This window comes from Fringilla coelebs (assembly GCF_963513975.1).
Source record: "Fringilla coelebs genome assembly, chromosome: 33".
In the NCBI taxonomy this organism is placed as follows: Eukaryota; Metazoa; Chordata; class Aves; order Passeriformes; family Fringillidae; genus Fringilla; species Fringilla coelebs.
Window position 1 is genome coordinate 1,517,387 of NC_140059.1, and position 26,896 is coordinate 1,544,282.

Consider the following 26,896-nt stretch of genomic DNA (forward strand, 5'->3'; position numbering starts at 1 on the left):
AGGGGGCGTGTCCGAGTCACGGTGGTGCTGGCATGGCCAACACGTGACAGCAGTGACAATTGACCCTGCGGTGGCATTGCCTTGGCTGGCATGTGACAGCGGTGACAAATGAGCCCGTGGTGGCACTGGCATGAACAGGACACAACAACAGTGACAAACAATCTTGAGGGGACATTGGCCATGGTGGCACTGGCACAGCTGGCACCAAACACTGGTGACAAATGACCGTGTGCTGGCACCGGAGTGGCTTTATTAGGGGTGGGGACATGGGGGTTCTCCCCTCAGTCACATGTGGGGCTCGGTGTCACCTGCAAAGTTCTCAGTGTCACCTCAGTGTCACCCGCAGGCCTTGGGGACTTGGTGTCACCCACAGGCAGGTGCTGCTGTCCTCCGTGTCACCGGTGGCTGCTGTGTCACCTGTGAAAGGTCAGCACAGCCCCGTGTCACCTGTGTCCCCATGGCTCACAGTGTCACCTGTGCTCCCGTGTGTCCCTCTGTGTCACCTGCAGGCGTGTCCTCGTCGTTCTGGGTGTTCATTCACGCAGTCACTGAGGTCGTTGTGTCACCCTCGGTGTCCTTGCTGTCCCCAGGGGTGCCCGTGGGGGTCTGGCTGTCCCTGCTGTCCCCAGCCAGGTGACGTTTCTGCTGCAGGAGCTGCCGGTACCGGGCGGCTGCAGCTTCCATGGTGGCCTGGAGCTCGGCCACCTCCACGGCCAGCGTCACCCCTGGGGACATGGGGACACCAGGGGGACCGAGGAGGTCACGGGGGCCATGGCCTTTAGGCCCTCCCACGTTTTGGGGTGCTCCCCCCCATTCTTGGGCCCCTCTGGGTTTGGGGACCTTTGCTTGGTTTTGGGGATCCCCCAGTTCCTCCCAGTCCCCCCCAGTTCCCTCCCAGTCCCCCCCCAGTCCTCACCCTTCTGGAAACTTCCCTGGGCCTGCCGAAGACTGGGGGGCACCAGCACCCCAAACCAGCCCAGGGGGTCTGGGGGGGGGCGGCTGGGGGTCCCCCCTTTTTCAGGGGCTCCCCGGCGCTGCCGCAGCCCTGGGGGAGAGAGAAAAGCCGGAGACCCCTCCCCAAAACAACTGAGAGACCCCACAACACCCACAGGACCCCTCAGAACCGCCCCCCCCCAGCTCCCCAAGTTCCCTCCCAGTTCCTCCCTTGCCCCCTCAGCACCCATGGGTGACATTCCCAGATCCCCCAATCTGTCCCCAGCACCCACTGGGGACCTTCTGGGGACCCCCACACCCACAGGACCCCCCTCCCCCTCAAGGGACCCCAGAGCCCCCCCTCACCATCACCTCCCCCCTGCTGGGGGTCGGGGTCCTCGGGGTCCCCCCCTGTTCCAGGCACCTCCTCAAAGTGGGGGCGTCCCTCTGGGTCCTGCCTGGGGGTGACACAGTGGGGACAGTGTCACCACCATGCCCTGGTGTCACTTGGCCACCACAAGGACATCCCAGCATCCCCCAGTCACCTCCCACACTGGGGACATCAGTGTCACCTCCCCAAACTGGGGACACCCACTTGTGTTCCCCCCAATGTGTCCCAATGTCCTCATGTCCCTCCCTGTTTCCCTGCCAACCCCCCAGTGTGTCTCCAATGTTCCAGTGTCCCCCCCGTGTCCCTGTCACCCCACTGAGTGTCCCCAATGTCCCAGTGTCCCCCCCAGTGTCCCTGTCACCCCAATGTCCCCCACCTGTGGCACACACGGACCCGGGGCACCATGGTGGCCCCGTACTGCAGGGACGAGACGCGGTGACAGCCCAGGGAGTAACGGGCCTGAGCCAGGGACAGCCACCCCTGTGGGGACATTGGGGACACTGGGGACACAGCGCGGAGACGGCCACCCCTACACGGGCACAGGGGGACATTGAAGGGGACAGAGGGACAGCCAGTTCTGAAGACACAGGGACACGGTGTTCGGCACAGCCACCTGGGGGGACACGGGACACTGTGGGGTGTCCCTTTTTGTCCCCACAGTGGGTGACATGTCCCCTCGATATGTCCAGGACAGGTGGTGTGTCCCCAGCCCTGTCCCCACGGCAGGGGACAGTCCCAGCTATGTCCCCATGGGATTGGTACATCTCTGTAGCAGGTGACACTTGTCAGGTGGCAGATGGCACCTCCTCAGATGTGTCCCCGCGAGGGGTGGCGTGTCCCCGTTGTGTCCCCATTGTGTCCCCTCACCTGCCGCAGGTGCTGCTCCAGCTGCTCCCGCCGCTGCTGCAGCAGCTCCAGCGCCTCCATCACCTCCAGCGCGGCCGCGTCCAGGGACAGCGACAGCGACCCTGGGTGTGGGGGGGGAACACGGCTCAGGACCCCAAACAAGACCCGGGGGGACCCCACGGGCTCCCCCGGACCCACCAAAACCGTTCCCCCCGCAGAGGGGCCGGCCCGGTGTCCCCACGGTGTCACCCGTGTCCCCGGGGACCCCCCCCCCAGGCCCTCAGAGACCCCATCAAGACTCCTCCGGGTCCCCGGACACCCGTTCAAAAAATCCTCGGGCTCCTGAGACCCCCAAAGCCACCCCAAAACGTTCCCAGTCTCCTGGAGACCCCTCAGAATCCCCCCGAAACCCCTCTCCGAGCATCCCCGGACCCCCGGAGCCCCCGGAGCTCCCGGCCCTCACCGTCCATCGCTGCCCTCACTGCGGCCTCAGGCCCGGCCCCGCCTCGTCCAATCGCAGTCCGCCCCGGCACCTCTCCCCCAATCAGCATGCGCGTCAGCCCGGAAGGCGGGGCCTGTGTGATGGCCGGCAGCTCAGCGGGGTGACGCCGTCCCAGCCGCCATCTTGAGTGAGGGCGCAGTGTTTCCTCCCCTTTCCTCCAGCACCGCGCGCTCCCATTCGTCCGCCGGCGCTCGGCCAATGGGAGGTGGCGGTGCTGGGAGGTGCCGGCGTGTGAGGAGCAGCGCGGAGCGACCGCGACCATGGTGAGGGGCGCGGGGTTTGGGTCGGTGGTCCCGTGTCCCCATCGTGTCCCCCCCCGTCCCTCTCGTGTCCCCATTGTCCCTATCCTATCCCCTATCCCGCCATGGCGCCTCCAGCCTCGCCTCCGTGTCCCACATCCTCTCATTTCCATGCTCCCTCCCCCCTGGCCAGTGTCCCCATATCCCCCCTCATGCGTCCCTCGCTTTTTGTCCGCTGTCCCCCGATGTCCCCGCTGTCCCCATCCCTCGATGCCGCCCCCTCAGCGCCCCCCATCCTCTCATTCCTCCATGTCCCACTCACCGGGCCCTTCCCCGCATCCCCCCGTGTGTCACCGCCGGTGTCACCTGTGTGTGTCCCCGTGTCGCAGCTGCGTCGCCAGGCCCGGGAGCGCCGGGAGTACCTGCAGCGCCGGGCCAGGGAGCAGCAACAGCAGCGGCAGCGGGAGCGCAGGGAGAACCTGCGGCGGGCGCTGGACGGTACCGGGGCACGGGGAGGGGGCGAGAAAGGGGCTGGGAGGAGGGACAAGGGGTGAAGAGGGGCCAGGAGGAATTTGGGGGGGTTACAGGGGGTTTGGAAGGAATTAAGGGGTGGTTGAAGAGATCCTGGGTGTGTGAAAAGGGCGTTGGGGGTGGCAAAGGGGATTTGGAGGAGTTAAAGAGAGTTTGGGGGTCGAGGGGAGTTTAAGGGGGTTGGGAGATGTTTGGGGGTGTTAGAGACAGGTGAAGAGATGAGATGGGGGTGCTGCGGGCCCAGGGGGTTATTTGGGGCTTGGGTATTGGACTGGGGAAGGCTGGGGGTCTTGTCTGAGCCCCCCTGTTTCTCTCCTTCCCCCAGAGAATCGGCTGCTGCCCACGGAGCTGCGGCACGAGGCGCTGGCCCTGCAGAAGGAGCTCGAGTTCGACTTCCAGGCACCAGGGGGTGAGAGAGACCCCCAAACTGGGGGAAAGGAACCCCCAAATTGGGGGTGGAGAGTGAGGAGACGGATCCCCAAATGCAGGGGGAGAGTGGGGAGAGAGATCTCCAAATCAGGGGGAAGGGGGAAGAAGGACCTCCAAACCGGGGGGGACGAGGGTGAGGGACCCCCCCAAATTATGGGGAAGAGTGGGGAGGATGTCCAAATTGGGGGGAGGGACCCCCAAATTGGGGGGCATTATGACTTTCAAATCCAGGGGTGGGGGACAGGCAAGAACCTTGAATGAGCTAAACCCCAAAATGGGGAGAGGAGAATCCAGAGACGGGAGGGAGGCAGCCCAAAAAAGACCTAAAAAAGGAGACTGGCCTCATTTTTAGGAGTTTCCTCAAATTCTCTGTGGGTTTTTTAATTTCCCAGATAAGATTAAATTCCCCCCAAAATGAGTGGGGGGTTGAACCGACACTCACAGTCTGGGCTGCACCCCACATTTGGGCCTTGTCCTCCCTACAATGAGCTGTGAATCCCCCAAAATGGGAATTAAACCCCCAAAATCCCCCCAGAAATGACCCCAATGATCCCGGGCTGGGTGTGGCTGCTGTGGGCGGGGCTGGGCATGTAGGGGGCGTGGTCTGACAAAGTCCCACCCCCAGAGACAGGTGACAGCCAGGATGATGAGTACAGGTGGGCGGGGCTGGAGCCCCCCAAGGTGATGGTGACAACGTCACGTGACCCCAGCGCTCGCCTGCGGCTCTTTGCCAAGGTGGGTGTGGCCAGGTTTGGGTGTGTCTGCAGTGGGTGTGGCTAAATCTGGGTGGGGCTCTGCTGTGGGCGTGGCACAGCCTTAGTACCCTGACCCCACCCCTGTGCCTGTTCCCATTGTGGGTGTGGCCTCAAGCAGGGGTGCGGATTTGGGGTGCGTGTGGCTTGGAAGTGGGCATGGCCCCTAGTGACCCTAAAATACGGGAAGGGGCGTGGCCAGGGATGGGTGTGTCATTGTCACCGTGAGCTGGGGGGACAGAGGGAGACACAGACTTGGGGACACGGTGGGGGGAGATTTGAGGGACACAGTGGGGGTGATCTGGGGGACACAGGGGTGTGATTTGGGGACACAGTGGGAATGATTTGGGGGGACACGGGGGGGTGATTTGGGGGGACACAGTGGGAATGATTTGGGGACACAATGGGAGTGATTTGGGGGACAGAGTGGGGTTGTGATTTGGGGACACAGTGGGAGTGATTTGGGGACACAATGGGAGTGATTTGGGGACACAAGGTGGGAAGATTTGGGGGACCTGGTGACGCTGTAGCGGCACAAGCGGGGGGACGCTGGGTGAAGGGGTGATACAAACAGGGCATGGCAGGGCTGTCACTGAGCCCTCCCCGTGTCCTTGTGTCCCTGTCCCCAGGAGCTGTGCCTGCTGCTGCCCGGCGCTCGCCGCATGAACCGGGGCCGTGCCGAGCTGGGCGCGCTGGTGGCGGCGTGCCGGGCCGCGGGCGTCACCGACCTGCTGGTGCTGCACGAGACCCGCGGGCGGCCCGGTCAGTGCCAGCTGGGGGCTGGGGGCACCTTCTGGGCACTCTGCTGGGAGGGGAGGGGCTGAGGGGGAAGGCTGAGACAGAGCAGAGATAGGGAGAGTTAATTAATAAAGTAGGGAGTTATCAAAACGATCTCCTCAATGGATCCATCTTGGGCAGCACAAGAGCCCAGCCAGGGCTGCACCCAAGGTGAACCGAAATGGTCACAAAATGAACCCAAGGTGAACGAAAATGGTCACAAAATGAACCCAAGGTGAACCAAAATGGTCACAAAATGAAGCCAGGACAAACCAAAATGGTCACAAAATTAACCCAAGATGGACCCAAATGGTCACAAAATGAAAAACTGGTCACAGGGTCGCTCATTTTTATAAGTCGTGCTCCATTTGCGTATTGGAGTTAACTGTCAAATTATAGCTTTAGGTTATGAAGTTCTGTTTTTCTTGGTTTTCTTTTTTTATTCCAAAGTGTTTATGCTTTTGGGCCTGAGATTTGAATCGTTTGTCCTTGGTCCCCATCTAGAGAAGGAATTGTTTTGTGTCCTAGTCTGTGCAGAGAGCTCACCCACATTTAATACTCAGACCCACACACTAAAGCAGCACAGAATTTGAAAAATATAAAAAGTAAAACCTGAGGGACAAAGGGAGTGGGTGGGGCTAACCCAAGGGGGTGTGGCCTGTTCATGGGTGTGTCCTGATCAAGCCCCACCCCCCCAGATGGGCTGACCGTGTCCCACCTGCCCCACGGCCCCACTGCCCACTTCACCCTGAGCGGGGCCGTGCTGCGCCAGGAGGTCGGGGGGCTCGGGGGGGCCCCGCTGGCCGCCCCCCACCTGCTGCTGCTGCGTCTGGATTCCACTCTGGGAAAAAGGGTATGGCCAGGGGGGCGTGGGGGGACACTGGGGACATGGGGGGACACTGGGGACATGGGGGGACAGAAGGGGAGAAAGGAGGACAGGAGGGGAAAGGGGGGACGCACACCTGGGGCATGTGAGGGGGAGGAAATGGGGACACTGGGGAGGAACACTGGAAGTGCCAGAGGTGGGGTGACCCCATCCCTGTCCCCCGCTAGGTCGGGACCATCCTGAAGCACCTGTTCCCTGTTCCCCGTCCTGACAGCCGCCGCGTGGTGACCTTTGCCAACGAGGATGACGTCATTTTAGTGCGGTGGGTGACACGTGGGGACACAGGGACACGGACAGACCCCTCCCCGGGCCCCTCTGACCCCCTCTCCCCACAGGAACCACACGTACCGGCGCCGGGGGCGGACAGTGGAGCTGGAGGAGGTGGGACCCCGCTTCCAGCTGAGGCGTGAGTGTCCCCCATGTCCCCAACAGCCCTAAAAGGGTCCCCACGTGTCCCCAAATGTTCCAACAACCCCCCCACCGTGTTCCCCCAGCCTACCTGATCCGCCTGGGCACCCTGGAGCAGGGGGATGCGGCCGACGTGGAGTGGCGCTGGCACCCGTACACGGCCACGGCCCCCAAGCGCCGCCTGCTCAGCGCCACCTGAGCCCCCCAGGACCCCCCAGGTGAGACCCACCTGCACACCTGAGACCACCTCGGCAGCTGAGACCCCTCTGGACTGTCCCAGGCACTGCTGGGTTTCTCACAATCAGTTTTTATTTGTCATAATAAATCATTTTTGTCTATATTGGGTTCTGTAAGGATCCGCCGGGTTCTGATGTGGCCCCTCCTCTGTGTGGGGGCCCAGGGATCTGGACCCCCCCCCTCACACCCGGGACCACTCGGCCGGGGGGTCCCGCGGGCCCTTGGGCTTCCCGATGCGGAAGTTAAACCCTGCAGGGAGGAGCAGGGGGTCAGTGAGGGGGGCTGGACATTGGTGTTCTACCCCCCCAAAGACACCAGGGACCCCCAAACCCTTCCCAGACACAGGGACCCCCCCCCAAGGACACCAGGGACCCCCCCATGCTCACCCAGGCAGGGCCCACTGCCTGTGTCCGCGGGAGGGGTCACGACCTCGTAGGCGCCATCCGAGGGTCTGGGGGAGCCTGGGGGGGGACTGGGATCAGAATTATCGATCGTGGGGACCCCTGAGCACCCCCAAGGCCCCCCACTCACCTGCCGGGCTGGGGGAGGGGCGGCGCACGGGGCTGCCCGGGAGCGAGCACGTGCCCGAGGGGGCGGAGTCTCGTCCGAATGAGGCGTGGTCTCTTCCCAAAGGGGAGGGGCCTCTCCCCGCGGCCCCGCCCCCCCGGCGGGGCTTGTTGACCACGGCGTAGGTGACATCCATGGCGGGGGGCGCGGGGGGCTCGGCCGGCACCGAAACGCTCCTGGAGGGGGGGCACGGGAGGGGCGGCGAGGGAGGGGACACCTGCCCGGGTCACCTATCCCCGCTTCGAGCACTCACCTGAGCAGGGCGGGCCGCAGAGCCCGGCGGGCGACGGCGTCCTGGTACAGGGGGGGCTGGGGAGGCAGGGGGTCACCTGCAGCCCCCCAAACGGGGGCGGCCGGAGCTCCCGCGGATCTCTCGGGGCCCCCCGAGCTCTTGGGGTCCCCCCCGACCGTCCGGGTCCCTTCTTTCACTTCCCCTTTCCGGGGCCAGGAAGTGCCGCGGCCGCCCTCGTGCCCCCACCCCGCCCCGGATGCTCGCGGCCCCCCGAGCTCGGGGCTGGCCCGTCCCAGGAGCGGGGTCCCCCTCTCACCTGGAGCCCGCGGGACAGGCTGAGGTGCCCGGGGGGCGGCGGAGGTGCCATGGGGGTCCGGGGCGGTCTCAGGTGTGTGGGGCACGGAGGGGACCTGGAGGGTTTTCAGTGCCCCCCGGGCCCCGCCCCCGGCTGGAGCCCCGCCCCTGGGCTGGACCCTGAAGCTGCCCTGGGAATTCCCTGTCTCGATTTGGGGGGGCTCCTGTGGGACCCCGTAGACACTGCAGCGTCTGCAGGGGCTGTTTTGGGGCTACTCGGGGTCCCTATTGCCCCTGCAGGGAGTCTGGGGGGGCTCTGTAGACCCTCCAGAGCCTCTGTAGAGATTTTGGGTGTCCTTATGCACCTTACAGTCCCTGCATGGGTGCCCTAAAGCTCTTCGGGGGTGCCTATAGAGTTTTGGGGTGCCCTGGTGTGCCTGGGGCTCCTGGGGCTCACCCGGGAGGCGCTAAAGGCGCGATGGGGCCGTGCACGGGGGTGTCACAGGGGTGCCGCACACCTTGAGGGGTCCCCTATGGTCCTGCGGGGGCGGGGCCAGGCTCCTATAGCCGCTATAGGTATCCCTCTGGCCCCGCCCCTCATCATGAGGCTGAGTCCCTACCCCGCCCTCATGTGACGTCACAGGCAGTCATGAGGGAAGGGGGTGGAGCACGAGAACCCGCCAAAAGAGGCGTCACTCCTTAGGCACCGCCCCGCGCCCGCTGGTTGGTCGGCGCGCGGCGGCCGCGCCCCCTTCCTCCGCACGGCGCGGTGATTGGTGGATGCGGCGGCGCAGTGACGTCACGGGGCGCGCGGCGCGGCGGCCCCGGAAGCGGCGGTGGCGGCGGGAGCGGGAGCGCGGCCGGTGAGCGCGCGCGGGGCGGGGAGAGCGCGGGGGCGGGCACGTCTGGGGGCGGGGCCCGAGGGGGGCGGGGCCGAGTGGGGAGGGGGCGGCCGGGGGGCGATCTCGACGGAGGGCGGGGCTTTGTGTGGCGGCGGGTAGCCCCGGGGCTCCCGGGGCGGGGCTAAAGTTCTTCTGGGCGGGGCTACCGCTTTTGTGGGCGTGGTTTCGTTGTAGGGGCGTGACCAGAGAGGCACGTGGGGGTTGTTCCGGGGTAAGGCTATGTGGGGGCGTGGCTTGATGTTAGTGGGCGTGGCCTAGGCAAAGACCACCAGGGCTGGGACTTACTGGGTGGGGTGGGAGGTGTGGCCACAAGGTGTGGCTTAGGGTGGGGTGTGGTCTGTAGAGCCACGCCCCTGGTGACCACAGCCCACCTCCCCCACAGGCGCCCAGGACCCCTGACCCCACCCTTGGTGAGGGCAGGGTGGGGCAGGGCAGGGCTGTTCAGGTGCGCTGGCACCACCCCGGTGCCCCCTGCTGGTCCCAGGTGAGGCAGAGATGGAGCCAGCGAGGACAGTGGACACGGCATCCCCGAGCTGTCACCACAGTGGGGACGATGAGGAGGAAGACGTGACAGCAGTGGCAGCCATGGCATCATCTGTGTGTCACCCTGCTGGGAACAACGAGGTCAAGGAGGTGGCAGCAGTGGTGACAGCCACAGTGTCCCTGAGGTGCCACCCCAGTGAGGAAAAGGAGGAGGAGGTGGCAGTGGCCATGACATCTCAAGGTGGGCCATGTGGCAGGGATGAGGATGTGGTGGCAGAAACGACAGCAGAAACAGCCCCAACATCCCAGGGCTCTCATCCCGGTGAGGAGGAGGAGGTGACCACAGCAGGGACATCCCTGGGGTGTCCCCCACTTGGGGATGAGGAGAAGGAGGTGACCACAGCGGGCACAGCAGCGGTGACATCCCCGGGCATTCAGCCCAGTGAGGAGGAGATGACAATGGTAGCAACATCCCCAGCATGTCCTCCTGTAGAGGATGAAGAGGAGGTGACAACAGCAGTGACATCCCCAGGGTGTCACCCCAGTGAGGAGGAGGAGGTGACGGCAGTGACGTCCCCAGTGTGTCACCATGAGGAGGAAGAGGAGGAGGTGATGGCAGCTGTGACATCCCCAGGGTGTCACCATGAGGAGGAAGAGAAGGAGGTGACAGCAGCAGTGACGTCCCCAGTGTGTCACCCTGGTGAGGAAGAGGAGGAGGTGACGGCTGCAGTGACGGCGGCCGCGGCCACGTCGGCCCCGGGTGGGCGGCGCGGCGCGGACGAGGACGTGGCGGCCGCGGGCTGGCGAGCGCGGCGCAAACACGTGTTCGTGCTCAGCGAGGCGGGGAAGCCGATCTACTCCCGGCACGGCAATGAGGAGGCGCTGGCGGCCACCATGGGTGTCATGATGGCCCTCGTGTCCTTCATCCAGAGCGGCGGCAACGCCATCCGGGCCATCTGCTCTGGTACGGGGCCAGCGGGGGGTGGACACGGAACCCCTAAATTTACACAGACACACCTGTGGGTAACCCCAAACCTGCATAGCCCCAATGCCCCCAGGTAGTCCTGAAACAGCCCCCACAGGTACAGACCCCTCCAAACACAGCATCCCAGCCCCAAAACCACCTCTCCCAGGTGCAGCTGAATCTACCAAATCAGCCTGCCCAGGTACAACCAGCCCCACAAAACTCTCTTCCCCCTCAAACCCCTTCCTGGGTCCTGCCACCCCCCTAAAAACCCTGCCTTTCTACAGCCACTCTCCAAAAACAGCACACCCCAAAATGACACCTGTCCAGCTACATCTGGCTACCCCCAAACCCTCCATGTCCTCCCGCCCCGTGTGACCGCCGTGTCCCCTCTCTCCCCCGCAGAGGACCGCACGCTGGTGTTCGAGCAGCGCGGCCCGCTGCTGCTGGTGTCGGTGTCCCGCACGCGGCAGTCGGCGGCGCAGCTGCGGCGGGAGCTGGCCTTCGTGCACGAGCAGATCCTGTCGCTGCTGACCCGCGGGGGCATCGCCCGCGTCTTCGCCCGACGCCGCGGCTTCGACCTGCGCCGGCTGCTGGCGGGCGCCGAGGCCGTGCTGGACCGGCTGCTCTGCGGGGCCGCGGCCGACGGGCGGCTGCTGCTGGGGGCCGCTCGCTGCCTGCCCCTGCCCGGGGGGCTCCGCCGCGCCGTGTCCGGGGCCCTGCGCCGCGCCGCCGCCGCCGCCCGCCCCGCGCCCGCCCTGGCCGTGCTGGCGGCTCGAGGCCGCCTGGTGACGGCGGCGCGGCAGCGGGCGCTGGCCGAGGGCGGGCGGCTCTGCGCCAGCGACCTCCACCTGCTGCTTAACCTGCTGGGCGGCGGGGCGGGCGCGGGGGCGGGCGAGGTGTGGACCCCCGTGTGCTTGCCCCGCTTCAACCCCGACGGGTATTTCTACGCGTACGCGGCGCGGCTGGGCGAGGAGGAGGAGGAGGGTGTGACGCTGATTCTGCTGTCCACGGAGCGAGAGGGGTTCTACGCGGCGGCCGCGTGCCGGCGGCAGCTGGAGGACACGCTGCGGGCGCAGGGCTGGCTGGCCGAGCTGGCGGCGGCCGTGCGGGGGGGAGCGGGGTACGGCCCCTCCCGCCCCGGCGCCCCCGAGCTCCGGCACTTCCTCTACAAACCCTTGGAGGGGCCGGAGGAGATGCAGCAGCTGCCGCAGTTCACCAGGTGCGGGGATGGGGGAACACGCAAAAATTGGGGGGGGTGGGAGTGTCCCTGATCTTGACCTGACGCTCGTGTCCCCCCTCCCTCACTGGCTGCAGCCCCGAGCTGGAGGAGCCCTACACCAGCGAGGAGGAGCAGCACCGGCTCTTTGACCTGTACCACTACCTGCACAGCCGCGTGCACAGCCCGCACCGGCCCCTGCGCCTGCTCTACCACGTGGCTGAGAAGGAAACGCTGCTGGCCTGGGTGAGCCGCGGGGAAGGAGCCGTCAGCAGGGCCCAGAGGCAGCAGCACCTGTTTGTGCTGTCGTGAGAAGATTCCAGAGTTAGTGGGGGTCACTGGCTGGTGGTCCCAGCGCTGTCAGGAGATCCCAGAGTTAATGGGGTGTGGTGTCATCAGTAGGTCCCACAATTAATGGGGTGTGGTATCATCAGTAGGTCCCACAGTCAACAGGATGCTCACTGGAGGTGCTGTCAGTAGATCCCACAGTTAAAAGGATGCTCAGTGTCAGTGCTGTATATAAATCCCACAGTTAACAGGATTTTCAGTGTCAGTGCTGTCAGTAAATCCCACAGCTAACAGGATTTTCAGTGTCAGTGCCATCAGTAGATCCCACAGTTAACAGGCGTGGGTTCCCACAGGTGACCAGCAAGTTCGAGCTGTACAGCTGCTTCAGCCCGCTGGTGACGAAGGCGGGCGCCATCGCCGTGCTGACCAAGCTGCTGCGCTGGCTCAAGAAGGAGGAGGACTGGCTGTTCATCCGCTACCCGGCACCGTTCTGCGTCGCGCCCGCGCGCCCCGAGGGGCCCGAGCCCGAGGGCTGACAATAAACACTGAGACCCCGGGCAGAGTCCTGAGTCCGGGGGGACTGGGGGGTCAGGGGACACAGCCTGAGGGGTGAGGGGACGGGGGACAGCCTGAGGGGTGATGGGATGGGGGGACAGCCTGAGGGGTGAGGGGACAGCCTGAGGGGTGAGGGGATGGCAGGGACACAGCCTAAAGGGTGAGGGGACAAGGGGACGTCCTGAGGGGTGACGGGATGGGGGGACATGGCCTGAGGGGTGAGGGGACAGCCTGAGGGGTGAGGGGATGGCAGGGACACGGCCTGAGGGGTGACGGGATGGGGGGACATCCTGAGGGGTGAGGGGACAGCCTGAGGGGTGAGGGGATGGCAGGGACAAGGCCTGAGGGGTGAGGGGACGGGGGGACATCCTGAGGGGTGACGGGATGGTAGAGACACAGCCTGAGGGGTGACGGGATGGGGGGACAGCCTGAGGGGTGAGGGGACAGCCTGAGGGGTGAGGGGATGGCAGGGACAAGGCCTGAGGGGTGAGGGGACAGGGGGACATCCTGAGGGGTGACGGGATGGGGGGACATGGCCTGAGGGGTGAGGGGACAGCCTGAGGGGTGACGGGATGGGGGGACATGGCCTGAGGGGTGAGGGGACATCCTGAGGGGTGAGGGGATGGGGGGACAGCCTGAGGGGTGAGGGGACAGCCTGAGGGGTGAGGGGATGGCAGGGACAAGGCCTGAGGGGTGACGGGATGGGGAGACATCCTGAGGGGTGAGGGGACAGCCTGAGGGGTGAGGGGATGGCAGGGACACGGCCTGAGGGGTGAGGGGACAGGGGGACGTCCTGAGGGGTGACGGGATGGGGGGACATTCTGAGGGGTGAGGGGACAGCCTGAGGGGTGAGGGGATGGCAGGGACAAGGCCTGAGGGGTGAGGGGACAGGGGGACGTTCTGGAGGGTGACGGGATGGGGGGACATGGCCTGAGGGGTGAGGGGATGGCTTAGACATGGCCTGAAGGGTGAAGGGACATCATGAGGGGTGAGGGAATGGCTGGGACATCCTGAGGGATGAGGGGATGGGGGGACACAGCCTGAAGGGTGAGGGGACATCATGAGGGGTAAGAGGATGGGGGGACAATCCTGAGGGATGAGGACATGGCAGGGACACGGCCTGAGGGGTGAGGGGGACAGGGGTCATGGCCTGAGGGGTGAGGGGATGAAGTAAGGGGGAAGAGGAGATGAGAACAGTGACAGAGAAGAGGGAAAAGGGAACCAAAAATGAGAGGAATGCGGGAGAGAAAATGGGGAGAAAAACTGAAAGGAAAGGTGGGTAAGAGCAGAGAGAAAAGAGGGAAAATGGGGCAGGAAAGAGAGGGGTGAGGGGACAGAAATCAGTGGGGAAACGTGAGGAAACGGTGGGAAAATGTGACAGGAAAAGCTGGAAGAGGTGACAAGAAGTGGAGGGCAAAAATAGACAGGAAAGGGAGCAGAAAAGAGGGAAAAGGATATGCTGGAAGAAGTGACAGATTGGGGGTGAAAAGGGGACAGAAAATTACATCAGGAAGGGACAGAAACATCTGGAAAAAGGGAAAAAATTAGGGCAAAGAGTGGATGGAAAATGGTGGGAAAATGTGAGGGGGAAAGGTGGAAAAATATGAGAGGAAAAGAGTGGGAAAACGTGAGGGGAAAAGGTGGGGAAATGTGAGGCGAAAAAGTGGGAAAATTGAAGGGAAGTGGCGTGAAAATGAGGGGTGAAAGGCAGGAAAACATGAGGAGGACGGGTGGGAAAAACTAGGGAAAAAAGCAGAAAAACATGAGTGGGAAAGAGTGAAAAAATGTGAGGAGAAAAGGGCGGGAAAACGTGAGGGGAAAAGAGCGGGAAAATGTGAGGGGAAAAAGGGCGGGAAAACTTGAGGGGGAAAGAGCAGGAAAGCCTGGGAATGGAAATGAGAGGAGCTGAGAAAGCTGCAGAAAGGTGAGGGGAAATGGGGTATGGAAAGGGACAAAGTGTAAGGATGCAAGACAGAAAAGTGTGAAAAGGGGTCTGGAAAGAGGGTATTGGTGACAGAAAATGGAGCAAGAGAGGAAAAGACTGGAGAGGGATATGAGGGACAGAAATGGAATGGACAGAGGCAGCAGGAACTGGAGGGAGGAGGTGACAGGAATAGGAGAAACCCTGGAGAAAAGAGATGAGGAGGGAGGAAATGGTGAAACGTGACAGAAAACGTGGGTCTGAGGGTGGATAAAGGGGAATGAAGCGGATGACAAGGTGACAGGAGGGGACAAGCCAGTGCCCACCATCATCATCCCCCATGTGCCCCTCTGTCCCCACTGTGTCCCTCCAGGCTGCAGTGATGGACATGGACCCACGCAGTGAGGGGCTCTACGGCCAAGACCCCCCAAGACCACCGTGTGTCCCAGTGTCCCCCCGCCCCAGGGAAGAGGCGGCCTCAGGTGTCCCCAGGAGAGGCAGTGTCCCTGTGTCTTGCCCAGTTCCCCCCTCAGGTCCCCGTGGGAGGATCCCACAGCTGGAGGTGCTGCTGAGGCAGGTGCACGGCCTGCAGAAAGGTGAGTGTGAGGACCCCCATGTTCCCCCATGTCCCACATGTCCTCCTATGCTCCCTCATGTGACTACCACGTTCTCTTGTGTCCTACCTGTCCCTCTGTCCGTCCCACAGTCCGAGAGGCCACGACACAGGAGCTGGTGAAGGCACAAGACTGCAGTGAGGGGTTGTGCCAGCAGCTGGAGCAGCGTGAGGCACCTGGGGGGGGGGGGGGACACAGAGGTTTGGAGGGGACACAGAGAGGGCTGGGGATCCCTGAGGGGTCTGGAGGGGGTCCTCAAGGGCTCTGGGGGGGGATACAGAGAGGGCTGGGGACACACAGAGAGGGGTCTGTGGGGTCATTGGGTGGTGTGTAGGGACCCTGAGGGGTCTGTGGGGACAGAGGGCTCTGAGCTTGTTTCCCCCTCCCCACAGTGGAGCATCACAAGGAGGAACTGGAGAGGTCCTGGCAGCAGGTGCAGGGTGAGCCCAGGGGGTCCTGGGGTCTTTGGGGCCCCCCAATATTTCCCCTGATGCCCCCTGAACCTCTGACCCCCTTGACTCCCATAATTCCCTGACCTTTGTGGCCCCTCCTGACTCCCCCAGAGGGGGTGGGACCCCCTCACAGAGGAACCCCCTTGGCCCCTGTGACCCCCCTGACCCCCCTGATCCCCCTGACCCCTGTGACCCCCCGGCCCCCCTCAGAGTCACTGCAGAGAGCACAGCTGCAAAGGAAGGAGGTGGATGCCAAAGGTCGGAGGTGAGTGGGGACACCTGTGACCCTTCTCAACCTCACCTGTGCCCACACGACCTCTGACCCCCTCCAAACACACGTGGTGCCCCCTGACCCCCTGCAGGCTCTGTGGGCTCTGTATGGAGCAGCAGCAGGACCTGGAAGGGACAAAGCAGCAGTGGGAGCAGCTGAACAACCTGCGCCGGGAACACAGGTGGGGCTGGGGGACACAGGTGGGGCTGGGGACACACCTGGGTGTCACAGGTGGGCTGGGGGTGGCACCAGGTAACCCACATGGGTCATGTGACCACCGTGTCACTCCCTGTATCCCCTCACCCCCAGGAGGCAGCACTGGCAGCAGCTCGAGGCCATCATGGAGGAGCTCAAGCACCTGCGTGTCACACACGTGAGCCCTGGGCTGAGGTCCCTGACACACCTGGGGGTCCCACACACACCTGGGTGCCTTGGCACACTCTGGGATCACTCCCTCCCCCCTGTGCCCCCACAGGCTCCAGCCCACCTGAAGGCTGAACTGGTGCAGCTGGAGAAGATGGAGGAGAAGTGGCTGAGCTGGGGTGAGCCCCTGACACCTGAGTGACTCCTCCAGGACCCCCCCAGCACCTGAGTGTCCCTCCTGACACCTGAATGACCCCTGTGACACCTCTGGGCACCTGAGGGATGCCCTTGGACACCTCAGTGCCAACACCTGAGTGACCTCCTGAGCTCCTGATGGACCTTGGGCCACCTGAGCCCCTCTCCCACAAGCCCCTGAGTGACTCCCCTGGATACCTGAGCCCCCCCAAATCCAGGTGTGTCCCCTTGGGTTGACCAGTGTCCCCCCCTTGCCCAGAGCGCCGTCTGATGGACACTGAGGAGCAGCTGGGCCCAGAGGCATTTGTGCTCAGGTGAGTGCCCAGCTCTGGCCCTGCCCCCTCAAAGGTGACCCCACCCACTGGGGGTCTGTCCCCGCCCCCTAACCCCCATTCTTGTAGGCGATTGGTGCAGCAGGAGCAGGAGAGGGCAGAGCAACAGCTGGAGGTGGAGCTGGGCCGGCAGCAGCTGAGCCTGCAGCGCCGTGACAGGTGTGTGACACCTGGGACAGGGGTGTGACCCCCAGGGATGGGTGTGTGACACCTGAGACGGGTGTGTGATCCATGGGACAGTTGTGTGACCTGCTGGGATGGGTGTGTGACATCCTGGGGACAGGTGTGTCTGAAAAGCGTGTGGGACAGGTGTGGCCCTGTCACCTGGGCCCATCAAGGCCCCACCCACCTCTAGCCTTACCCCTTCTCTGGCCCTGCCCCCAGGTTGGCAGAGGAGCTGCAGCAGCTTCAGCGCCCCCAGGAGGCTCGCCCAGAGTGACAGAGGACAAGATGGACATCCCCCATGGGATACCTGTGGCACTTGTGTGACACCTCTGTGTGCTACCTGTGCGCCATCTATGTCCTGACATGTTTCATGTCCCATTACCCATTGTCCTCCCCACCATGTCCCCCTCAGGTCCCCAAGGCTCCCCCATATCTCCCAGTCCTCTCAAGTTCCCCCCATCCACCCCATATTCCCCAAATGTCCCTCATGTCCCCCCAGGTCCCCAATGTCCCCAATGTCTCCATGTGCCCCCCCAATGTCCCCCATGTCCCCCCGATGTCCCCCCATGTCCCCAATAAACATTCTGCCACCACTACTGTCTGTCAGGCGTCTCTTTGCGGGTGACACTTCCCCCAAACATGGCGGCCCCATTTGGTCGCCGCCATTACTCTCCAGGCCGCCGCCATGCTGTGGGCGGGCGCGCCCTTACCCGGAAGCGGAATTTAGGCACGCCCCCGCTTCCGGCCTCGGTTGGGCCTAGCCGGGAGCGTCTCTCGGAGCCGGCGGCAGCGATGGTGGGGGGGGGAAACCGGGGGTGTGCGCGGGTCTCAGGGGGTCTGCGGTGTCTGGGGGACCCCCCAGGCCCTGACACTCCTCGCCGTTACCCCCTCAGGACAGCGAATTCTCGGACGCGGAGGCGGCCCCGGGCGGGGAGGAGAACGCGCCGGTTTATTGCGTGTGCCGCAAGCCGGACATCAACTGCTTCATGATGTGAGGGGGGGATCTGGGGGGTCTCCAACTGCTTCAGGATGTGAGGGGGGGTCTGAGGGGTCTCCAACTGCTTCAGGATGTGAGGGGGGGTCTGGGGGGTCTCCAACAACTTCAGGATGTGAGGGGGGGTGTGGGGGGTCTATAACTGCTTCATAATGTGAGGGGAAACGGGGGGAGCAGGGTCCGCAACTGCTTCAGGATGTGGGTGAGGGTCTGGGGGGTCCTAAATAGCTTCAAGATGTGAGGAGGAGCAGGGGGAACGGGGTCTGCAACTGCTTCTGGATGTGAGGGGGTCCCCAAGTGCTTCAGGGTGTGGGGGAGGATCTGGGGGGGTCGCAGCAGATCTGAGGGGGCAGCATGGGGGGGTCACAGCACTGGGGGTCCCAGGCGTCTTTCAGGGTGGGAGTTGGGGGGTCCCGGCTTGTCTTGGCTCCTGGGGGTGTTGGGGGGGGATCCCTTGAAGCCGGGAGGGGTGCGGGCTCCCCCTGGGGGGCTTGGGGGTACCTGGCTGAGGGTCTCTGTGTCACCCCTGTCCCACAGCGGCTGCGACAACTGCAACGAGTGGTTCCATGGGGACTGCATCAACATCACCGAGCGCATGGCCAAGGCCATCCGCGAGTGGTACTGCCGGCAGTGCCGCGGTGAGAGGGGCTGGGGGGGCTTTGGGGGGCTCTGGGGGGCTCTGGGGAGCCAGCCAGGAGTAGCAATGCAGTGGTGAGAGGGGCTGGCGGCTCTGGGAGGGCTTGGGGGGTTCCAGGGGGGCTTTGAGGGGCTCTGGGGGGCCATTTGGGGAATGTTAGGCTGCAGTGAGAGGGGCTGGGGGGCTGATTTGGGGGGTTCCAGGGACACCTGTGGGGTCTGCGTGGTTTTTGGGGTGCCTGACCTCAGATCAAGTGCTCAGCCCACATGTGCAGCGAATGTAAGGCAGGGGTGTCCCTGGTGGGATTTGGGGTGTCCCTGGTGGGATTTGGGCTGCCTGACCCCGTTTTTGGGGTGCCTGCGCTGTTTTTGGGGTGTCCCCGGTGGTGGACCCCCTGACCCCTCCGTGACCCCCCCCTCCCAGAGAAGGACCCATCCCTGGAGATCCGGTACCGGCACAAGAAGTGGCGGGAGAAGGAGCACGAGGGGGCCAAGGGGCAGGAGCTGGAGCAGGGCCGGGCTGCCAAGGTGGGCTCTGGGGGGGTCAGCGGGTGGGGACCCCACAAAGGGGGACACCCCAATTCTGGGGGGAGGCTGGGACGTGCCTGAGTCCCTTGGGATGAGGATTTGGGGGGCACCAGAGGGTTGGGGGGCTGCTTTAGATTTGGAGGGCCACTGACCCTCTCCGGGTGCCGGGGATCCCTCCCAGCTTGGGTTTTGGGGTGTCCCTGGGGGTGTTTCGGGGTTCCCTGGGTGGGTTTTTGGGGTGTTTGATCCTGTTTTTGGGGTGCCTGACCCCAAATCAGGCACCCCGCATCAAACGCTCGGCCCGCATATGCGGCGAGTGCAATGCGGGGATGTCCCTGGTGGGATGATTTGGGGTGTCCCTGACGGGATTTGGGGTGCCTGACCCCATTTTTGGGGTGCCTGACCCCAGATCAAGCGCTCAGCCCGCATGTGCAGCGAGTGCGAGTCAGGGGTGTCCCTGTGCGATTTGGGGTGTCCCTGGTGGGATTTGGGGTGCCTGACCCCATTTTTGGGGTGTCTGACCCCATTTTTGGAGTGCCTGACCCTATTTTTGGGGTGCCTGGCCCCAGATCAAGCGCTCGGCCCGCATGTGCGGCGAGTGCGAGGCGTGCCGGCGCCCCGAGGACTGCGGGCAGTGCGACTTCTGCCGGGACATGAAGAAATTCGGGGGCCCCAACAAGATCCGCCAGAAGTGCCGGCTGCGGCAGTGCCAGCTGCGGGCGCGGGTGAGCGGGCACCTGGCGTGTCCCCAGCGTGTCCCCAATGTGTCCCCGATGTGTCCTTGGTGTGTGTTGGGAGTGGGCTGTGTCCCCCATGTGGCATGGGCTCAGTGCCTGCCAGGGCTGGGGGCGGTGGGGTGGCCTTGGTGTGTCCCCAGTGTGTCCCCAATGTGGCTCTTTGTGGCTGTGTCCCGCCTCTGTCACCACCTCGTGTCCCTTTGTCACCCTGTCCCGTGTCTCTCTGTCACCATGTCCCTTGGTCATCGTGTCTCGTGTTGTGACACACCTTTGCCACTGTCTTGCCGTGTCCTCGTGTGTCTTTGTCACCTTGTGCCACGTCCCTGATGTGTCACACTCGTGGCACATCCCCATGTCCCCCGTTCCTCACGTGTTCTGTGTCCCCAACGTGCTGCTGCATGTGTCCCTGTGTCACCCTGACATGTCCCCAATGTTTCTTATGTCCCCAAGTGTGCCATGTCCCCGTGTCACCCTGTCTCATTGGGTCCTCACATCACGTGTCTGTCACTCTGCCAGTGCGTTCCTGATGTGTCCCCAACATGTCTTGTGTCCCCAATTACCCCATGCCTCCGTGTGTCCCTGTCCTATGTCCCTGTGTCCCTGTGTCTGTATCACCCTGTCCTGTGTCCCTGACGTGTTTCCAAGATGTCTTGTGTCCCTAACTGGCCCATGTCCCTGTGTCACCTTGTCTTGTGTCACCCTGTGTCCCCATGTCCCTGTGTCACTGCCCTGTCCCTGACGTGTCCCCTCCGTGTCCCCACAGGAGTCCTACAAGTACTTCCCCACCTCGGTGAGTCCCTGGGGCTCTGGGGGGAGGGGAGGGAGGGGAGGGGGAGGGGAAAGGGGGACCCCAGACCCCCCCAGTACCTGTGAGAAGGGCATGGGGGAGGGGGCAGGCCTGGCTGTGGGGGGAGGGGCACCCCAAAACCCTCGTTGCCCTTGGGGTGGGGGGGGGGGGGCTCACAGGTACAGGGGGTGGGGGTGCCCAGGAAGGTGCTGACCCTCCCCAGTTAGTGCAGGGGGGTGCTGGGGGTGCCATGAGGGGGTCCTGGGGGGTCCCAGGGGTGCCATGGAGGTCCTGGGAGTGCCTGGGGGGTCCCAGGGGGTCCCTGTTGGGTGCTGACCCCCTCCCAACTGATGGGGGTGCCATGGGGGGGGGGGTCCCAGGGGTCCCTGGCCATGCTGACCCCCCCTGCAGTACAGGAGCAAAAAGGGGAGCCCGGGGGGGGTCCCAGGGGTGCCATGGGGGGGTCCCGGGGGTCCCTGGCGGTGCTGACCCCCCCCCAGCTGGCCCGGGGGCGTGAGGGGGACCTGGAGCTGCTGAAGGCGCAGCTGGGGGGGCCGGGGCCCCCCGAGAGTCTCTCGGATGAGGAGCTGCCCCTCGACCCCCGGCTCTACCAGGAGCTCTGCGCCGGCGCCTTCGACGAGCACGGCCTGGTGAGCCCCCAAAAACTGCCCCCCCAGGACCCCAAAAACTGTCCCCCCGGGACCCAAAAACTGCCCCCCCCCCCCCCGGGACCCCAAAAACTGCCCCCCCGGGACCCCAAAAACTGCCCCCCCGGGATCCCAAAAACTGCCCCCCCCCCCGGGACCCCAAAAACTGCCTCCCCCGGGACCCCAGAATTGCCCTGGCACCTCAGAACTGCCCCAGGACCCCAAAACTGCCCCCCTGGCACCCCAAAACTGTCCCCCTGGGACCCCAAATACTGCCCGGGGGACCCTTCACTATTCCCCCCCTGGGCATCCCAAAACCCACCAGGCACCCCAAATGCCCCCCCAAATACCACAGGAGCAGATTTGAAGGAGGTTTTTGCCCCTCAGGGCCTGGTTTAGTGTGTTTAGGGGTGGTTTAGGCTGTTTAGGACTGGTTTAGACTGTTCAGGCCTGGTTTTAGGCTGTTCAGAGGTGATTTTGTGTGTCAAGGTGAGCTTCAGGTGTATCAGGACACATCCTCTGTCCCTGTCAGGGTGTGTCCCCAAATGTCCCCAGCGTGTCCTGGCATATCCCCACACCAGGCCGTGCCCTGCACCGTGTCCCCAAATGTCCTCAACGTGTCCTGGCACATCAGGACATGTCCCCATGGCACTCTGAGGCGTGTGAGGCATGTCCCTGCATGTCCCCAGCGTGTCCTGGCACGTCCCCACACCGGGCCACGCGCCTGAGGCACCTCAGGCCACATTGTCCCCTCGTGTCTCTCCACGGGCCACGCTCTGAGGCACATTGGGGACGTCACCCCACGTGTCCCCCACGTGTCCCCACGTGTCCCCATGTGTCCCTGGTCCTGCCAGCCCTGGCTCAGTGACGCCGAGGACGCGCCGTTCCTGGACCCCGTCCTGCGCAAACGCGCCGTGAAGGTCAAACACGTCAAACGCCGCGAGAAGAAGTCGGACAAGAAGGTGAGGGCTACTCGGAGCTACTGGGAGGGCTACTGGGCGTTACTGGGAGGTTCCATGGGTTGCTGGGAGGGCTCTCGGTGGTTGCTGGGTTACCAGCAGTGGTTACTGTGTGGTGATGGGTGGTTACTGGTGCTCACTGGTGCAGAAGGAGGAGTGGCAGAATGAGGACTGGGAGCTGCTGGGAGGTACTGGGAGGTGTTCTGGGTGGTGACTGGTTCTAACTGGTGTAGAAGGAGGAGCGCTACAAGCAGCACTGGCAGTGCTGGCCCATGAGTGGTGGTCACTGGGTGGTGACTGGGTGATTACTGGGAGGTTACTGGATGGTGCCTAGGCCGTTACTGGGAGGTCACTGGTACTAACTGGTGCTAACTGGTGCAGAAGGAGGAGCGCTACAAGCGGCACCGGCAGCGGGCGCGGCACCGCGAGCGCCGTGGGCACCCCGAGCGCGCCGACGCCCGCGACCCCGCGGGGCTGGGCCAGTGCCTGGGCCCCGGCTGCACCCGCCCCGCACGCCCACCCTCCAAGTACTGCAGCGAGGCCTGCGGCATCAAACTGGCTGCCAAGTGAGTACCCACCAGTACGGACCAGTATAAACCAGTGCGGGACAGGACAGACCAGTATAGGCTGGTATAGACCAGCGTAAGCCAGTACAGATTAGTAGTGACCTGTACAGACCAGTATAAACCAGTACAGAATGGTACAGGTGGTATAGACTGGTATAAACCAGTACAGGCTGGTATAGACCAGTATAAACCAGTACAGATTAGTAATGACATAGACCAATATAAACCAGTATAGAACAATATAGACCAGTACAGCACAGTACAGACCAGTATGGAGCAGTATAAACTAGTACAGAACGGTATAGGTTGGTATAGACCAGCATAAACCAGCACAGAATGGCACAGACCATTATAAACCAGTAATGATCTGTGCAGACCAGTGTAAACCAGAATAGAACAGTACCAGCCAGTATAGACTGGTATAAACCAGTGTTAGCCAGTACAGAACAGTACAGACCAGTATAGACCAGTATAAACCAGCCATATAAAGAGATCATGCCACAGTGGATCCCAGGGATCCCAGACTCCCCATTAACCCTTTCCTCTTCTCTGATCCCAGCCAGATCTAGGAGATCCTACCTCCGAGGATCCAGCCATGGATCCCAGCAATCCTGCAGTCCCCATTAACCCTTTCTCTTCCCCGATCCTGGATCTACGAGATCCTGCCACAGCAGATCCAGCAGCGGATCCCTGGGATCCTGCAGTCCCCATTAACCCTTTCCTCACCCTGATCCCAGCCGGATCTACGAGATCCTGCCGCAGCGCATCCAGCAGTGGCAGCAGAGCCCGTGCGTGGCGGAGGAGCACGGCAAGCGGCTGCTGGAGCGCATCCGGCGCGAGCAGCACCAGGCGCGGCTGCGGCTGCAGGAGATGGAGCGGCGCTTCCACGAGCTCGAGGGGCTCATCGCCCGCGCCAAGGGCCACCCGCCCCGTGAGGACGAGGAGGTGGGCACCCTCCGGGGCTCACAGAGGGCTGGGGACCCTAAAAACTGCTTTTTTTTTACCCATTTTGAGTCCCTCTTGAGATCCCCTTTGGTCCTTCATGGACTCCTGGGTTCCCCCAAACCCTTTAATTCTCCCGTTCCGGATCCCTCTTGAGGTGCTTCCTAGCCCTTCATGGACGCCCAGGTGCCCCCCAAATCCTTTAATTCTCCCTGGTTTGGGTCTCTTTTGGGATCCCCCTTGGTTCTTCATGGACGCGGGGGTGGCTCCAAATCTTTTTAATTTTCCTGGTTCTTGGTTTCTTTTGAGACCCCTCTGCTCCTCTGGTACCCACATGTGGCTCTTGGAGAGCTGGGGACCCCAAAACCTCTTTAATGCTCTCCGTTCTGTGTACTTCTTGAGATCCCCCCTGATCCTTTGTGGACTTCTGTGTGCCCCCAAACTCATCGAGTTCCCCCTCACTGCCCTGTCCTGGGTACCCCTCCAAAATCCCTGGGTCCATCCTGGGTGCCCCCAAACCCTTTAATTCCTTCCATTCTGGGTCCTCCCTGAGCCCCTGGGCATCCCCCAAATCTCTTGAGTCCCTCCTGAGCCCTGTCCTGGATCCCCCATGGACACCAGGATCCCCCCAAACCCCTCCCTGGAGCACCTGGGTGCCCCTGGAGCCCCCTAACCTTGTGTCCCCTCAATGCCTGGGTCCCCCCTTGGATGCCCTGACCCTGCTGTCCCCCCAGAGCACGGAGGGGGACAGCGAGGACACGGACCTGCAGATCTTCTGCGTGTCCTGCGGCCACCCCATCAACCCCAAGGTGGCCCTGCGGCACATGGAGCGCTGCTATGCCAAGGTGATCCCGGGGTCTGCTGGGTCTGGGGGTGCCTGTGGGTTCCTGGGGTCTCTGGGGTCATCTGTGGAATCATCCACGGGATCTTTGGGATCATCCATGGGACTCTGCGGGCTCCTGGGGGATCTTCTGGGGAATCCTTTTGGGGGAACTTTGGGAGCCCCAGGGCTAGGCACCCTCCTCAGATCCTGCAGTGGCCACGGGGATCCCTTTCCTCGTCTCAGGGGGGCTGTGGGGACCCTGTGAAGGAACTTTAGGGGTCTCTATAAGGTTTGGGGAGGGCTGTAGGGACATGGTGGGAACTCAGTAGGGGCTGGGGGGGGTCTCATGGGGAGGGACTTTATAAGGGCTGGGGGGCCATGGGGACCCTGTGGGAGGGCCGGGGGGGAGGGCTCTATAGGGGCTGGGGGTCCATAGGGCCCCCAAGGGGGCTTAAGGGTCCCATCCCTGTCCCACTTTTGACCCCCCCACCCTCACCCCATTGCAGTACGAGAGCCAAACGTCCTTCGGGTCCATGTACCCCACCCGTATCGAGGGGTGAGTGGGGAGGGGGCTCTGGGTGGGGGGAAGGACACCCTGGGGGGTCTTTCTGGGGTTTGGGGAGACCCCAGACCCCTAAATCCTCCTGGGAAGGGAGGGGGAGCCCCCTGGGGAGGCTTTCTGGGGTGGGGGTGTCACTCTGAGGGGGGAGCACCCAGGGGGAGAGTTTGAGGGGGGGATTTGTGGCTGTCTGGTGGGGGTCCCTCAGCCCCCTCTTCCCCCACCCCAGGACACCTCTCATGTCCCCCCAGGGCCACCCGGCTGTTCTGTGATGTTTACAACCCCCAGAGCAAAACCTACTGCAAGAGGCTGCAGGTGCTGTGCCCCGAGCACTCACGGGACCCCAAGGTGGGCACAAGGGGGCTTTGTGGGGTGGGGGCAGTGCCCAGGACAGTCCTGGGACCCCAAGGTGGGCACAGAATGAGATTTTGGGGTGGAATTTAAAGGATCTGCCCAGAGCACTCATGGGACCCCAGGGTTGGCACAGGGGGGACAGGAGAGGAGTAGTGCCCAGGACACCAAGATGGACATGAGGGGACAGGACAGGGGCAGCTCCCAGGACACTGCCAGGACCCCAGGGTGGCCGTGGAGGTGGCAGAGGGGCTCTGGGTGTCCCCAGCCTGGCACTGACCCCGTGCCCACCCAGGTGCCCGCGGACGAGGTGTGTGGGTGCCCGCTGGTGCGCGACGTCTTCGAGCTGACCGGGGACTTCTGCCGCGTCCCCAAGCGCAAGTGCCACCGTCACTACTGCTGGGAGAAGCTGCGCCGCGCCGAGGTGGACCTGGAGCGTGTCCGTGTGGTGGGTGCCACCGCCTGCTGTCCCCAAAGTGTCCCCACACTGCTGCATGTCCCCATCATGTCCCACGTTCTGCTATCTCCACATTGTCCCATGTCTCTGTGTCCCCATGCTGTGCTGTGTCTCTACACTGTCCCTACACTGTCCCCATGTCCCCACGCTGTCCCGTGTCCCCGTCCCCATGCTGTCCTTGTCACTGTCCCCACACTGTCCCTGGTACTGTCCCCACGCCGTTCTTGTCACTGTCCCCACACTGTCCCATGTCCCCACATTATCCTATGTCTCCATGCTGTCCCCATGCAGTGGTACAAGCAGGATGAGCTGTTCAAGTGGGACATTGTCCCCGTCCCTGTCCCCACCCTGTCCCTGTCCCCGCAGTGGTACAAGCTGGACGAGCTGTTTGAGCAGGACAGTGTCCCTGTCCCCACACTGTCCCCACCCTGTCCCTGTCCCCACACTGTCCCTGTCCCCGCAGTGGTACAAGCTGGACAAGCTGTTTGAGCAGGACAGTGTCCCTGTCCCTACCCTGTCCCCACGCTGTCCCCACACTGTCCCCACCCTGTCCCTGTCCCCACACTGTCCCTGTCCCCGCAGTGGTACAAGCTGGATGAGCTGTTTGAGCAGGACAGGGTCCCTGTCCCTGTCCCTACGCTGTCCCCACGCTGTCCCCACCCTGTCCCTGTCCCCACCCTGTCCCTGTCCCCGCAGTGGTACAAGCTGGACGAGCTGTTTGAGCAGGAGCGCAATGTGCGGGCGGCCATGACAAACCGGGCGGGGCTGCTGGCGCTGATGCTGCACCAGACCATCCAGCACGACCCGCTGACCACAGACCTGCGCTCGGACCGCTGACCACGGGCCTGGCTCGGACCACTGACCGCCCCTGGAGCCCCAAAACCCCCCCAGACCCTTCCCCACATCTCCCCACCCCTGGTTCTTGGGTACTCCCCCATCCCCAAATAAACCGGGTGTGCAAAAGGAGTCTGGGGGTGTCTCTGCGCTTTCAGTGGGATTTGTGGAATATAGGGGGGGCTCCTGGTGGTCTTTGGGATCCCGGGGGTGCCTTTAGGAGGAATTTCAGGAGCCCCCAGTTTCTGGTAACAACCCAGACCCTGCAGAGGCTGTGGGGATCCCTTCTGTGGACTTGGGAGCAGCTGGGGGTGGCCTGAGAAGGTTT

The 26,896-nt window shown here is 63.5% G+C and overlaps 6 protein-coding genes across 9 annotated transcripts; 4 read left to right on the plus strand and 2 right to left on the minus strand.

Annotated features, from left to right (window-relative positions):
* Positions 1-173: 173 nt before the first annotated feature.
* Positions 174-2,676, minus strand: VMA22 (vacuolar ATPase assembly factor VMA22). 2 transcript variants are annotated; one of them, XM_084223978.1, is made up of 7 exons: positions 2,634-2,676; positions 2,192-2,292; positions 1,701-1,804; positions 1,300-1,391; positions 917-1,045; positions 504-725; positions 174-417 (listed from the first exon to the last, which is right to left on the minus strand). In XM_084223978.1, exons 1-6 carry the CDS (start codon positions 2,638-2,640, stop codon positions 538-540), a joined length of 621 nt encoding a protein of 206 aa, XP_084080104.1. In that variant the 5' UTR covers positions 2,641-2,676; the 3' UTR covers positions 174-417; positions 504-537. The 2 variants fall into 2 exon arrangements, with proteins under 2 accessions (XP_084080104.1, XP_084080105.1); XM_084223979.1 differs by lacking the exon at positions 917-1,045.
* A 202-nt stretch (positions 2,677-2,878) lies between these two features.
* Positions 2,879-7,032, plus strand: IMP4 (IMP U3 small nucleolar ribonucleoprotein 4). Its single transcript, XM_084224116.1, has 9 exons — positions 2,879-2,935; positions 3,301-3,409; positions 3,768-3,851; positions 4,497-4,606; positions 5,253-5,385; positions 6,099-6,253; positions 6,454-6,548; positions 6,622-6,692; positions 6,781-7,032. Exons 1-9 carry the CDS (start codon positions 2,933-2,935, stop codon positions 6,891-6,893), a joined length of 873 nt encoding a protein of 290 aa, XP_084080242.1. The 5' UTR covers positions 2,879-2,932; the 3' UTR covers positions 6,894-7,032.
* PTPN18 (protein tyrosine phosphatase non-receptor type 18) lies at positions 6,984-8,167 on the minus strand. The gene is made up of 5 exons (XM_084224117.1): positions 8,047-8,167; positions 7,752-7,807; positions 7,463-7,674; positions 7,318-7,392; positions 6,984-7,180 (listed from the first exon to the last, which is right to left on the minus strand). Exons 1-5 carry the CDS (start codon positions 8,095-8,097, stop codon positions 7,113-7,115), a joined length of 462 nt encoding a protein of 153 aa, XP_084080243.1. The 5' UTR covers positions 8,098-8,167; the 3' UTR covers positions 6,984-7,112.
* Positions 7,585-12,456, plus strand: LOC311164604 (vacuolar fusion protein MON1 homolog B-like). The gene is made up of 6 exons (XM_084224115.1): positions 7,585-7,619; positions 8,668-8,887; positions 9,309-10,373; positions 10,779-11,595; positions 11,691-11,838; positions 12,234-12,456. The coding sequence occupies exons 3-6, from the start codon at positions 9,422-9,424 to the stop codon at positions 12,414-12,416; spliced, it is 2,100 nt and encodes a 699-aa protein (XP_084080241.1). The 5' UTR covers positions 7,585-7,619; positions 8,668-8,887; positions 9,309-9,421; the 3' UTR covers positions 12,417-12,456.
* Positions 12,457-14,480: 2,024 nt separating this feature from the next.
* On the plus strand, positions 14,481-17,022 carry LOC311164547 (uncharacterized protein; the record flags this gene model as incomplete). Its single annotated transcript, XM_084224037.1, has 11 exons — positions 14,481-14,952; positions 15,063-15,137; positions 15,363-15,410; positions 15,536-15,568; positions 15,633-15,687; positions 15,785-15,893; positions 16,022-16,066; positions 16,169-16,235; positions 16,511-16,565; positions 16,653-16,742; positions 16,968-17,022. The coding sequence occupies exons 1-11, from the start codon at positions 14,697-14,699 to the stop codon at positions 17,020-17,022; spliced, it is 888 nt and encodes a 295-aa protein (XP_084080163.1). The 5' UTR covers positions 14,481-14,696.
* Positions 17,023-17,480: 458 nt separating this feature from the next.
* Positions 17,481-26,682, plus strand: CXXC1 (CXXC finger protein 1). Of its 3 annotated transcripts, none has more exons than XM_084223997.1 (15): positions 17,481-17,543; positions 17,642-17,739; positions 18,280-18,380; positions 18,803-18,906; positions 19,476-19,631; positions 20,407-20,433; positions 20,931-21,080; positions 21,932-22,039; positions 22,418-22,602; positions 23,340-23,547; positions 24,279-24,389; positions 24,874-24,923; positions 25,178-25,274; positions 25,573-25,725; positions 26,431-26,682. In XM_084223997.1, exons 1-15 carry the CDS (start codon positions 17,541-17,543, stop codon positions 26,569-26,571), a joined length of 1,692 nt encoding a protein of 563 aa, XP_084080123.1. In that variant the 5' UTR covers positions 17,481-17,540; the 3' UTR covers positions 26,572-26,682. The 3 variants fall into 3 exon arrangements, with proteins under 3 accessions (XP_084080123.1, XP_084080124.1, XP_084080125.1); XM_084223998.1 differs by having other exon boundaries at positions 21,045-21,080; XM_084223999.1 differs by lacking the exon at positions 20,931-21,080.
* Positions 26,683-26,896: the final 214 nt, after the last annotated feature.